This window comes from Chinchilla lanigera, unplaced genomic scaffold, assembly GCF_000276665.1.
Source record: "Chinchilla lanigera isolate Chin_1 unplaced genomic scaffold, ChiLan1.0 scaffold00053, whole genome shotgun sequence".
Lineage (NCBI taxonomy): Eukaryota > Metazoa > Chordata > Mammalia > Rodentia > Chinchillidae > Chinchilla > Chinchilla lanigera.
Genome location: NW_004955454.1, coordinates 17,040,639 through 17,054,282, shown reverse-complemented (window position 1 = coordinate 17,054,282; position 13,644 = coordinate 17,040,639). Strand labels below are relative to the sequence as shown.

The 13,644-nt window shown below is 39.1% G+C and overlaps 1 protein-coding gene across 1 annotated transcript in view; it reads left to right on the top strand.

Moving 5' to 3' along the window:
- The window catches only part of LOC102008593 (cholesterol 7-alpha-monooxygenase), a gene marked incomplete in the record, with an annotated part of 43,750 nt that overhangs the window by 24,572 nt on the left and 5,534 nt on the right, over positions 1-13,644 (top strand). Inside the window, 3 exon segments of the mRNA XM_013520108.1 lie at positions 11,461-11,609; positions 12,142-12,382; positions 13,284-13,644. Coding sequence (XP_013375562.1) covers positions 11,527-11,609; positions 12,142-12,382; positions 13,284-13,644 — 685 coding nt within the window.

Here is a 13,644-nt window from a genome sequence, read left to right as displayed (position 1 = left end):
CCTCTTTAATAAATGGTGCTGGAAAAACTAGGTCTCTACATGCCAAAGACTAAAACTAGGTGCGTGTCTATCACCATGCACTAAGCTAAAGTCAAAATGAATCAAAGATTTAAAGATTAAAGCAGAAACACTGAATCTACTGGAAGAGAAAGTAGGTGGAAATCTTGAAGACACAGGGGTAGGCACAGTCTTCATGAACAAAACCCAAACTGCACGGGAAACACTTCAAAGAATCAACAACTAACATCTCATCCTATTAAAAAGCTTTTTTACTTCAAAAGAAATCACCAATAGAGTGAAAGACAACCCACTGAGTGGGAAAACATTTTAGCTAACTGTCCCTCAGACAAAGGACTTCTCTCTAGAACATATAAAGAATTAAAAAACACAGGCCCCCCAAATTCAAAGACCCAATTAAAAAATGGGCATCTGAGATGAATATACACGTCTCAGATGAAAAAATGCAAATGGCAAATAATTACATGAAAAAGTGTTCAACATCATTGGTCATTTGAGAAATACAAATTAAAACAACACTGAGATTTCACCTCACCCCAGTAAGAATGGCTACCATCAAGAAATCAACTAACAACAAATGCTGGAGGAGCTGTGGGGAAAAAGGAACTCTTCTCCACTGTTGGTGGCACTGTAGGCTGGTACAACCACTTTGGAAATCAGTCTGGAGATTCCTCAAAAAATTAGAACTACTGGTCTCATTTAACCCATGCTATTTCCCTTCTGGGTATTTTCCCAGAAGAATTAAAAACATCACACCACAGCAATATATATGCATCCATGTTTATAGTAGCACAGTGTCATAGCAAAATTTTGGAAACAACCCAGATGCCCAGATGCCCATCAACTGAGGAGTGGATAAGAAAAATGTGGTATTTTTGTACTATAGAAGATTACTCAGCTCTAAAGAAAGATTAACTCAAGGTTTTTATAGGTAAATGGATGCAACTAGAGACCATACTCGTAAGTGAAATAAATCAGACCCACATGTGTAAATATTGTATTGTCTCCCTAGTGTAAGAACCCGGAAGGGTAAATAAAACTGAAAGGTACAATAGATATTGTAAAAGGGAAAGAAACTGCTTAAAGGAAAAACAACTGGGATGAGGGAAAGAAAAGAAAGAAAGAAGGAAGGGAAATATATATACATATACACACGCACAAGATATCTAAGATATTTGTACTACTAATTTCTATTGGTTTATTGAAAGGAACAGTTAATGTTTAATTGTTTGATCAATCTTGATACCTATACCTCGTAATATAAGCAACTACTTTGGAGATAACAATAAGTAATACAACAACTATTGTTTGATAGATGATAGATTTCCTATCATCTTGTTTTGAAATTTTGTATTGCTTTTGTGGGTTTTTTGTTTTTCTTTTGTTTTGTTTTTTGGTACTGGGAATTGAACTCATGACCTTGTGCTTGTCAAGCAGGCACTTGCACCACTGAGCTATATCCCTGGCCCCCAAATAATTACATACTTTTTTTTGGTACCAGGAGTCAAACTCATGACTTCGTGCTTGCTAGGCAGGCGCTGTGCTGCTGAGCTACATCCCCGGCCTCTGTTATTTTGTTTTTGTCATTTTTTTCTTTTCTTTTTAAAATAAAAGAATAAAATTCTAAATACTATACTTCATGAACAACTTTCAACCACTAATTCATGTAACTAACTACTGTGGTTACAAGGATTGCATATAGTACCTCCCATTACTGGAAATAATAACAGTCCTGGGTCATGTGCTCATTCCTGAACAAAATACCATGGCCAGGTGGATTTACTTTTCAGATGACCTGGATATGAGTTAATCACTCACCTCTGGAGCAGCTCCAGTTACTTGTGTAACAAACTGTCTTAAGGTTCAGTGATATCAAGCTTTAATATACTTAGGATTTTGCGGGTAGAGTATGGGCAATGCATGTGAACAAGGGCTCATCTTTGCTCTCTACTTTCTCTGAAAGCTCAAATGACTGTTACTTGACTATTCAGACAAGTATCACCATCAGAGCAGGGATATATCAGTCTGTGTAGAACCAGTTTTTTTCTTTTAATTAATAATTTATTTTTCAGACAATGAAAATAATAATTTAATAATAATTTATAGATAATTTAATAGCAATTTATATTTTATAAATTATTTAATAATACTTTTCTGAGTTCACAGAAACACTGAGCAGAAAGTAAAGAGAATTCTCCTATACTGTTTCCTTCACAGTTCCTCCTTTTATTAACATCTTACATTACCAGTACATCATCATTAAATAAGTGCACTGTTGCCTTTGGAGCTCACGCTTTGTACAGTTCTCCCAGACAGATGTACCCTGCTGTAGCAGTGCTAATTGTCTGAACCCCCGAGCAAGAGGCAAGGTTTCTCATATTTGATTTTTTATTTTGAGACACTAAACTTTTTATATTAACATATATAGTTATTTTCTACAAATTTTGGCTGCTTTGTCTGGAAGCCTAAAGTCTCAGAGGTCTTTTCTGCTTCAACTACACATTTGACCAGACACTGCTCCTGCCAACAAATGTCCAAGCACTTTTTACTGAGCCAGAGCATCCCCAGTGCGTTCTCCTTACTCTCACGGTGAGTGGTTTCCTGCTGACATAGTTGGAATCATTTAAATCTTACCACAGATGGATTCTATAAACAAAAGAAAAACCAATTACTCTTCGAGAAATAAAGCATTTAACAGATCCAAGCTCAGAGATGACCCAGATTTTGAAACTGACATACAAGGAATTTAAAATTAACATAATTAGTATGCTGAAGGGTCTAGGAGAATAAATGGACAATGCCTATTAATTCCTCGTTAACAGATGGGGCATTTCTCTGGAAGGACAGAAACTAAAACACGAAAAAGAAACCCAGTGAAGTGGAAATGGCAGAAATAAAAACCTGAGAGCAGAGGCTTTTGGTGTAGCTCAGTGGTGGAGCACATGCTTGGCATGTGCAAAGCCCTCAGTTCACTCCACAGCACCAAAGACCATGAGGATAAAGATGAGGAAGTCATTTAATAAGCTTGCTAGCGAACCAAAAACTACAGAGATGAAAGAATCACTGAACTAGAAAACAAGTCACTGGGAATTAGACTGAAACAGAAGAATAGCTGTAGGCTAACAACAAACTGCCGAATGTACATAAATCAGAATTCAGAAAAGAGAGTACAGGGGAAAGGAAAATATTTGAAGAGATGATGGCCAAGAATATTTCAAAATACATGAAAGAAAAAATTAAAAATTCAAGAGGAAAATCCCTAAAAATATCATTGCTAAACTGCTAGCAGCCAGAGTTAAAGGAAAAATCATGAAACTGGAGAGAAAAACGTGCTACATATAGATCCAACACTGCAGCCCGGCAAAATAACTCTACTGTCGGAAGGAGCCTTGTGATTGCTGCTGACAATTACAATGCAGGGAGAGGGTGCAGCTGGAGATTGGTCATATGTGTGGGAGCAGAACAGGGCCAGAGGGTCTGAAGCAGTCAAGCTACCTCAGTCTTGAGAAGGACATCCTACCTGGACAATTTCAGTCATTCAGTCATTAGGCGTCTGGTGTCTCATGATACTAACTCTGGGAAAGTATACATAAACACTCCCACTGTTGCTCACTGCTTCTCCCGTCAGGAGAGAGAGCGCCTCCACCTGACCCAGCTCATTTCTCGTCCACCTTTTCCTCAGTCCTTCCGCTGTTCTCCCCAGGGTACACAGAGAGCCCAGCGAATCACAACATAAGGTACAGCTGAGTTTGTTATATAAATAGGAAAACTCTTGTGCACTAACTCTAGTTTGACTTTCTTTAAGGGCAGCAATCTCAATGGTGATGCTCTTTAGTTTTGTAAATACTAAGGACTTAGACTGCAGCAACAATAGAAGATTTCCCAGGATCAGGTTTTATTGGTTCTCAAATCTGGCTTTCGAGACTCGGCTTTCTTTGTAGGAGATGGGTACACATATGCTTTCTAAGATTCTAGGTCAGAATTCTAACAGAGAGTTATAATTTCTTCCTCATGTTTATAGTAGTTCCCTCTTAATGTTTAGTTTCATTTGCCATGATTTCATTTACCTGTAATCATCTATGGTCTAACACTAGTAAATGGAAAATTCCAAAAATAAATATTTCCTAAATTTTACATTGTTTGCCCTTCTGAGTGCCACAATAAAATTTTGTGCCATTTCACTTTGTAACACCTGAAATGGGAATCATACTTTGGTTAATATATCCACCTCATATATGGTATACCCCCTACATTACCCTAGTCAATTAGTAGCCATATTTATTATCAGATTAGTCTTCAAGATATTGCAGTACTTGTGTTTAAATAATGCTTACGTTACTTAAGCCCTAAAATGTAAGAGTAGCAAAGTTGGCAATTTGAATATTCCAAAGAAAAGCCATGAAATACTTCTTTTAAGTACTGAAATTCTCAATAAGAAAAGAAAAAAAAATCATATGGTGAGGTTGCCAAAATCTATGGTAAGAATGCATCTGATATTTAAAAAGTTGCACAGAATAAAAATGGAATTTATGATGGTTTTGTTCAAACTGTAAAAGTTTTGGGCACAGTGTGTGGTAAGCGCTTCATTACGATGGAAAAGCCATTACATTTCTGGGTAAAATCACTAACAAAATTGTATTCCAACTGATGGCAATGTATGTGGCCAAAAACATAGAGGCTCCTTGAAGATTTCAGCAAAGGTTCCCCTAAAACAAGTGACTGTAGGCCATTTAGTGCAAATCAGAGTTCATTAAAAGATTCAAGGATAGGTTTGGATTGAAAAATATAAAATTTACTGCAGAGCCTTGATCCCATCAAAAGCAAGCTCAGGACACTGTCACAATGTCTATATTACCCACACAGGCATTGCATTACCTCATATAATCACAAGAAGAGTGAGTATAGTATAACAAGATATTTTGAGGGACAGAGAAAGTCCACAACAATGTAGCTTTTATTATAGTATATTGTTATAATTTTTCTATTTTATTATTGGCTATTGTTAACCTCTGCACATACCTAATACACAAATTAAATTTTATCATCGTTATGTCTTGTTTCTAGATGTCCCCCCAAAGCCTACTCTGGCCATAGGTGGGGCTTTTTCAGAGGTGGCTGGATCTGGAGTGTGTGAGGCTGGGATGAAGTGTGTGAGATTACTAATTCAGTCCACTGACTGGTTTGGCATAGTTCTGGGTAGGATTAAGGGTGCGAGTGGTACCTACCCTAAGGGCAGGCAGTCTGAGCAAAATATAAGAAGCAGAAAGAGGGTTGCTTGTTGCTGGTTCGCTGCTTTTTGCCTTCTGCCTGCCCTGCTTTGCTGTGGATTGTTTATCTTCTGCGATGCTCTCTGCAACGCCACCCTACCTTGGGGCCAGCTGAGTATGGTCTGAAACATCTGTGAACTGTGAGCCAAACACACCTTTCGGGTATTGTGTCTCAGCAATGAGAGTAACTAAGACAATTGTACCTGCATATGTATTAGAAAAGCCATAGTATGTGTAGATATGGTATTCTGTGGTTTTAGGCAGCCACTGTAGTCTTGGACTATGTCCTCTACTAGTAAGTACTTCTCCACAGAGAAGGTGTGAGTGTGCATGGTTGTCCACTAGAGGGCACTATGTGCATTAACCTCTTTAAAAGAGACATGTAACCAACTATCCAGCACAAATTTGCATATTAGGAAAGAAAAGAGGAAACGGATGAACTCTAAAACAATAGCAAATTACTTTTACATCAACTTCTGCTTTGTAATATGGTTGTAACTTTTTTTTTTTGAATGGCTGATCCTGGGTGGTTGTAACATTTTTGATACTTTCCAGAAGTGCACATAATAGGGGAAAAGGTAAGCCAGTATAAAATAAAAATTTTAGTAGGCAGAAAAGATATTTTATATTGACCAAAGGGGTAAATACAACAAGAAAGCATAACAATTATAAGAACATCTGAACGTAATAACAAAGTTGCAAAATAAATGAAGCAAGGCTGGCAGAATTTAAGGGAGCAGACAATTCAATAATAATAGTTGGAAACTTCAATACTTCACTTTACTAATGGGCAAAGAGCTAGACAGAAGTCTAATCAAGAATTAAAAGACTTGAGGGGCTGGGGATTTAGCTCAGCGGCAAAAGCGCCTGCCCGGCAAGCGCAAGGTTGTGAGTTCGGTTCCCGGTACCAGAGAAAAACCAGAAAAAAAAAAAAAAAGAATTAAAAGACTTGAAAAGCATACAAAATACACAGGAAGTCGCTGACTTGGGAACATTTGCATTGCTTTTACAGATACAAATGGACCTCACCTTTTAAAAAATGCTTTATAGTGCATATTTATGTCAAAAGTGTATAAAACTCACTTTGTTGGGCTTAAGAATGAAACTGACTTGTGAATGTTCTCCTGGAATGCAACTCCTTTGTAAATCAGGGACTTACTGTACTTATCAGGCATATTCAGAACACTTTAACAACAGAAAAATACAAATTCTTTTCAAGGACATGTGGAACATACTCCAGGATGGATCTATGGCAGGCTATACTATGTCTTGATAAATTTAAAAGATCCAAATCATACAGAAAATATAATCTCTATGCATTGTGGAACAAAATTAAAGTTAAACAGAGAGAAATATCCATGAAATTCACAAATATGTAGAAATTAAACATACACCTTCAAAGAAGAAATCACAAATTACATTAGAAAATACTTTGTAAGGAATGAAATAAAAGCATAACAAATCAAACTCACGGGATGCAGCAAAAGCAGTGCTTAGGGAAAAGCATAACTCTAATATCTGTATTATAACAGTATTAAGATACCAAGCTTCATTTCAAGAAACTAGAAAAACCTAAAATAAGCAACAAAAGAGAATAAAGTCAGAGTAAGAAAAAACAACAGGGAAAATCAACAAATCCAAAACCCTGGCTCCTGAAAAGACTACAAAATATGATAAATTTATAACAAAACTCAGACGCAGTAGAGATCAAATTATTAAAGTCAAGAATGAAAGACAGGATATTACCAGAAATAAAAAGGATTATAAAGGAATGCTTTTTATTTCTGGTAATATCCTGTCTTCATTTAAACAAGATAAATGGGTACATTTCAAAAGATACAACCTATCAAAACTGACTCAAGAACAAATAAAAATCTAAGTAGATCTATAACAAGAAGGAAGACTGAAGTAGAATTGGTCATTGAGATAGCATTTATTCAATACCTAATGCACCAGGCACTATGCTAAAAATACAGAAAGAGGTCTAAAAACCCTTACATGAGCACTCAGGAGGCTGAGGCAGGAGGATTACTTTGAGTTTGAGGCCACCCTCGACAACACAGTGAGTTCAAGGCCAAGTTGAACTGCATAGCAAAACTCTGCCTCAAAAAGACAACAACAACAACAAAAACCCTTACATGAAACTTTATGCATTTTACTCATTGACGGAGACCACTATGAAGCAGCCCTGAGCAGGACTTAAATTAATCAATTGACTTTTCATGTTCACTTGTGAGTCTGTCCAAGGCCTCCGCTCCTTGTCTGGAAATGGATGGTGGACTCATAGTAAATGAACCTCTGTGAGTCACTAATCTCTACTAAAGCCTGTAATGGCAGATGAAACCGGAAAGCCTCAAAGGATAAAACAAGATCACAGCAAAGACACCTGGATTGGATCTCAATTGGATAAAGACTATAGCCTTAGGCATCTCACTCCCTGGTGGATTAATTTAATCCTTATTAAGGATTAGTTTAGTACCTTACTTAGAGAACTCCTGGAGTGGTTCTGCCCTTCTTGAGCACTCCCCTCCCTTCTTCTGATAACCAAATAAATGCAGACGACCCAGGGATGGTCTTGGTCTTAGCCCGGAGAGAATCTCAAATGTGAGAGGGCTTTGATCCTCCTGGAGCCCTGAAATCACTCCATTCACCTCTTTTCATTTCGCTCTCACTGTACACTTGACCTGATCAGTCTGCAATAACTAAGGGATATTATCCACCCAGTAACTAATCAGGATATCATTCAGGTATTTCCTTATAGTTTATTAATAGTTGTGACAACGATTGCAAGCATCTGAATTCTCACCCCTTGAATTAGAAGCAGCATATTAAGGCTGTGCCATTTGTGAACATGTAATAGCATTAGTGACATTCTCAGAAGGAAAGACATCAACTATATGTAACAAGAAAAGATATAAATATGACTAGTCAAACTTCTGTCTCTGTCTCTGTGTCTCTGTGTCTGTCTGCCTCTCTCTGTCTCTCTCTTGGGCAGGGTCTCAGTATGTAGTTGAGGCTGGTCTTGAAATTACTATGTAGCCCAGCCTAGCCCTGAACTCGCAGTGATCCTCCTGCCTCAGCCTTCTGAGTGCTGAGATTACAGGCGTGCACCACCACCCCTGGCTTCAAGCCTGTCTCTTTGTGTGTGTCTCTTTTTTTTATAGAAAAAAGATTATACGTGAAGGAGTAGAAAGATCAGATTAGGAAAAGGGAACTCTAGGTAAAACCCCAACAATCAGGTTTCATTTGAAAGAGTATGTGGTGTCCTGAAAGCAGATGAAGAAGACAGGACATAAGGAAGTTTTCCTGAGACTGAGAATGTGTTTCTCCTTTACCATTTTAACAATGTCTTCACTTTGACATAATTATAGCTTCACAGGCAGCTGCAAAGACAGTCCTGAGAGTTCCACAGTACACATCTCTTTCCATTTTTGTCTGTTTTCATTTGACTTGGAGGTGACCTTAGAGGGTTAATGACCTGGAGACTGTGTTAGATTGGCATTTTTTCTGACTGTGATACTATGCAGTGACTGGTCACATAAAGTTTCAGTTCTCTGAGTCACACAAAAAAGACAGATTAATTAAGAAAATTGTTGGAATACTGTGCCGCAGTCTGGCTGCAGCAGGTCCAGGAGATTCCTGCAAGAGGGAATGACATGGGCGAAGAGACAAACAACACAGACACCAGAGGTCCTTTTGGTGGGCCAGGGGAGCAAGGCTCCTCGGACACAGAGAAATGTTTTTGGCTTTGTTATATACTTTTGCAATTACATATGAAACTCTTAGATACAATGAGGTTTCTATTTTAGTTACAGATTCAGACATGGTGGTGGCTTTTACTTCCCCTTTCAACCCTGGAGGGGTGCCTTTCATCCTGGGCTCTGATTCCTTAACTACTTTCAGTTCTGATCCTTCAGGTCCCCAACCATCCTTTATCAACAGCACAATGAATATCTGGAAAGCTGTGATTAATAGAGAGTAGAGGGAGAGGCCGCACACCCGTCCCGTGCAGTCCCTGCTTTGCAGGTACCCGCTGCCCGTCCTGACTTTGTCAAGGAGCTGGCATTGGATGGTCTCCAGCAATACTGTATATTAAATGTGTACAAATAACTAAAAAGCCCAAATAGATCCTGACAAAAATCTATATGCTTCCATACAATGATCAGTGCTATTGTTTATGGTCATACGTCATGCAATAAAAGATTTGTGGTCTCTAATTAAGGAGGCAAAACATTACAAAATAAGCCTATAGAGTCTGTAGCCAAAACTAGAAATACTGTAATCCAAATGCCCATCAACAGGGAATCAGTTAAATATATTATAGAACATTTATTCAGTAGAATTCTAAGGGCATATTAATAATGATAGTCTTCAGCCTTATCTTCATTTATATGTGTCGATAACTATCTCCATGTTGTCAATTCCAGTGTTCACTTTCTGTCATCTTACTTGACGTCAGAGTAGCAACTGACAGTTAATCACTCATTTTCAAACGTCTTTTACTCTTGCTTTTCTGTGATACCATATTCTCCGGGTTGTTACCCTGGCTCTTCCTTACCCATCTCTTCTCCTGACTGACTTCTACGACTGGAATGCCTATGGCCTGGTGTTGGAGTTTGTTTCTTTGGCTTTATTTTCTCACTAGATGCTCTCATAGGGTCTGGTCTCTTGGCTTTAAATACCACCCAAATGCTGATGACTTGAGATTTCCATCTCCAATGCTAGCTGAGCTCTTTAGCCTCAGACTCCTGTACAGAACTGCCAATTTGAAACTGACTCTGGGATTCCTGATAGACCACCCAAACTTCAAGTGTCCAAAACAGTATTCTGACCTGTTGCACTCTGAAACCTCTCTCCTCTTTCCAAACATCCCTCTGTGAACTGGCTCTAGTCTATTTTCTGGCATATCTTAATCAACTTTCCTCACTCTGTTCCAGTCTGTCCTACCTTGCTTCTGGTGCTTTAGACATACCAAGTTCACCTTTGCATTTCCTGCTCCCTCTCCCTGGAATGTTCTTTCTTCTGATGCTCACACGGGCAATCCTTTCTTGTTGTTTAGATCTCAAATCACTTTTTCTGATCAACAAATTTGCCTTCTTCCCCCGGTAGCTCTGTACCTACTGTTTTATTTTATTCTTTACACATATTTTATCAATATCCTTACTGGGACAGAGTCTCTATGACAGATGAAAACTTAATGCCTAAAACCAGAATGTCTTGAAAAAGTTCTTGGAACTTAATAAACACCCAGATAATATGCATGTGAAGAACATGGGCTGAGGCTAGAGCAGCTACCGCCCAGTGGTAGAGCGTTTGCCAAGTGTGCACATGAAACTCTGGGTTCAATCACCAGCTCAGCAACAAAGAAAAACAAAGTTATGTTAGATAAAGTTTGGAAGCGTGTATGCCACAAAGTTCACAGTGGGTACTTTCGAGTGGGAATAGTACAGGATGCAAACTACGAATTGATATTCACTTCCTACCAATAATTGCTTCCATTAGTCTTATATTATTTGAAATAAAATATACTATTTTAATGATTGGAAAATTAATAAACATATTTTACTTGCAAAGATGATTCATAAAGTTTGGATGCTTAAAACAAACTGTGCTTTATTTAGAAGCTGTATTCACGTGGAATACTTTCTTACCAATGTTAGGTAGCGTGTCACCATCTGTGTAAAGAATCTAAGGTTTTGCAGAGGCAATAAAACATGAGACAAGAGAAATATTCCCCACTTCTTTTGAACTTTATCATACTCTTTCTGGTAAATTACTCAAATTAATTCCATCAAGATAAAATCATTAGTTTGACGAATAACATGCTTAATTTATTTAAATTATATTTTAAATCTTTATTAGATATGTTTATCTTGGACTAGTTTATTTGTTCTTTTTATAGACATACCCAACCTTAGTATTAGCTGTCGTCCCCAGGTCTGAATGTTAAGTCAACAGATGTTTGAGAAGACCTTCAGCTTATCAAGTATTGCAGGTCTCTGATTGTTTTGGAACCTCTTCTGATAGTAGGGACTTAGTTCAAGGACAGTTAATACTACTTCTTTTTTTTTTCCTAATTGGTTGAACAAATGATTAATTGCTTTAGTTACTAAAGGTCAAGTTATTGGATCAGGGTTCCATGTATATAAAGAGTCTAGCTTGAGTCTTTGTTCAGGTACATCCTTTCTTTTCTAGTCACAGGTTTTCCTCTTTAGGAGTTTTGCACAAGCTTTGCAAAAGGATGACTATGACGGCATATCTGATCTGGGGGATCGCTGTAGTAGTACCCTGTTGTTTATGGCTCATTTTTGGAATAAGAAGAAGGTAAGGAGAGTTCTTTAAATTTTCTTTTAGCTCATTTATTAGTGTTCTTTTATCTTTATTACTAAACAATAAATTTGGTTTTCTATGTTTATACATGTTAATATTTTATACAAAATTTTTATTTACATTTTGAAAGTGCTATCATTTATTAAATTTAATAGAACAAATAATGATAGTTTCCCTGTTCAGTACTGACATTACCAATGGTAAATGTGGATCCTTTCACTCCTATCTTTGGGAAACATGGTGAGCCTATAGTAGACATTCAATAAGTGCTTGGTGAATGCATGGATGGATAGATGGATGAGTTAATCATTTTCTCCAACATACCATGGGATAGATTATCATGATTAAATCATGTTATAGATTAATGAAACACATTATTTTAGTAAAGAGCATGGCCCCATGAACAAAAGAAGTATCTATAAACTAGGATTTTGAAGTTTGAAGTCAGCACAGAATTTTAAGCCTGTTATAAAAGAGATACTAAATATGTATTTTTTTGTATCTATCATATATTTATGTCTCACAGGAAAATAGGCGAGCCACCTCTGGAGAATGGGCTGATTCCATATTTGGGTTGTGCTCTGAAATTTGGAGCCAATCCTCTTGAGTTCCTCAGAGCAAATCAAAGGAAACATGGTCATGTTTTTACCTGCAAACTCATGGGAAAATATGTCCATTTCATTACAAATTCCTTGTCATACCATAAAGTGTTGTGTCATGGAAAATATTTTGATTGGAAAAAATTTCACTACACTACTTCTGCAAAGGTAACTTCTGCATTTATACAGAATTCTGTTTGTTTCCTAGTTTTTAAGAGTGTAAGTGCATTTAGAAATGTTCATATTCTTATACTGCATGACAGAGGTGTTGAGAGGTGCCCTGTTGTGGACAGTCATAAAACATAATAAATGAAAATAGACACAGCATCCTAGTAGTTTAAAAAATTCACAGCAGTTATAGATTTCTCATTTGTTGACTAGCCAATGAGGTCAAAATAAAAATTAAATGCTTTACTGAGACAGATGGAACTATCCAAAAGTCAGGTACCGCCGGGTGTGGTGGCGCACACCTGTAATCCCAGCACTCGGGAGGCTGAGGCAGGAGGATCGTTGCGAGTTCGAGACCAGCCTGGGCTACAAAGCTAGCTCAAGGCCAGCGTGAACTGCATAGGGAGACCTTGTCTCAAAAAGCCATAAAAAAAAAAAAAAAAAAAAAGTCAGGTACAAACTCATCCTGCCAATGATGTGTACACAGTATGCAGAGCGCATGTGTTGGAAAGTTTGAAATGGTACAGTTGTTTTACCACTCTCGGGCCATGTTCTAAGGAATCCACTCTAATACAGAGGAAATTCTTACCGAGTTTCTTCAAAGAATTCTTAGATAGTCTTTGCCACGGAGTGGCTCACAGTCAGCTGCAGGTGCAGCTCAAGGAGTACAAGGCAGCACCAACGCTAAAAGCATTACTGGTCGGGATCCAATTAGCGCGCAAGTGAGCGCAGTAGCGCGAGAAGCGAGGGCGGCTGGGCCCCAGGACGAGCCGCTGCAGGAGGGCTGCAGTTCTGCCCCGGGCAGGACGCCTGCGGGCGTCTGGGAAGCGGCGGGCCGGGAACGGCGCCCCCGCCGCCGCCGCCTTCACCGCCCTCCTCCCCGCCTCTTCCTCGCCCACAGGCGTTTGGGCACAGAAGCATCGACCCCAGCGACGGGAACACCACGGAGAACATTCAGAGCACGTTCACCAAGACGCTGCAGGGCGCCGCGCTGGGCGCGCTGGCCGAGGCCATGATGGACAACCTGCAGCTCGCGCTGCGGCCGGCGGGCGGCGCTGGCGCGCGCGCCTGGGTGACGGAGGGCTTGTACGCCTTCTGCTCGCGCGTGATGTTCGAGGCCGGGTACCTGACGCTCTTCGGCAGCGACCCCGCGCGGCAGGACGCGCAGCGGGCGCTCATCCTGCGCAGCCTCGACAGCTTCCGGGAGTTCGACCGCGTCTTCCCGGCGCTGGCGGCCGGGCTGCCCATCCGCGCCTTCGCGG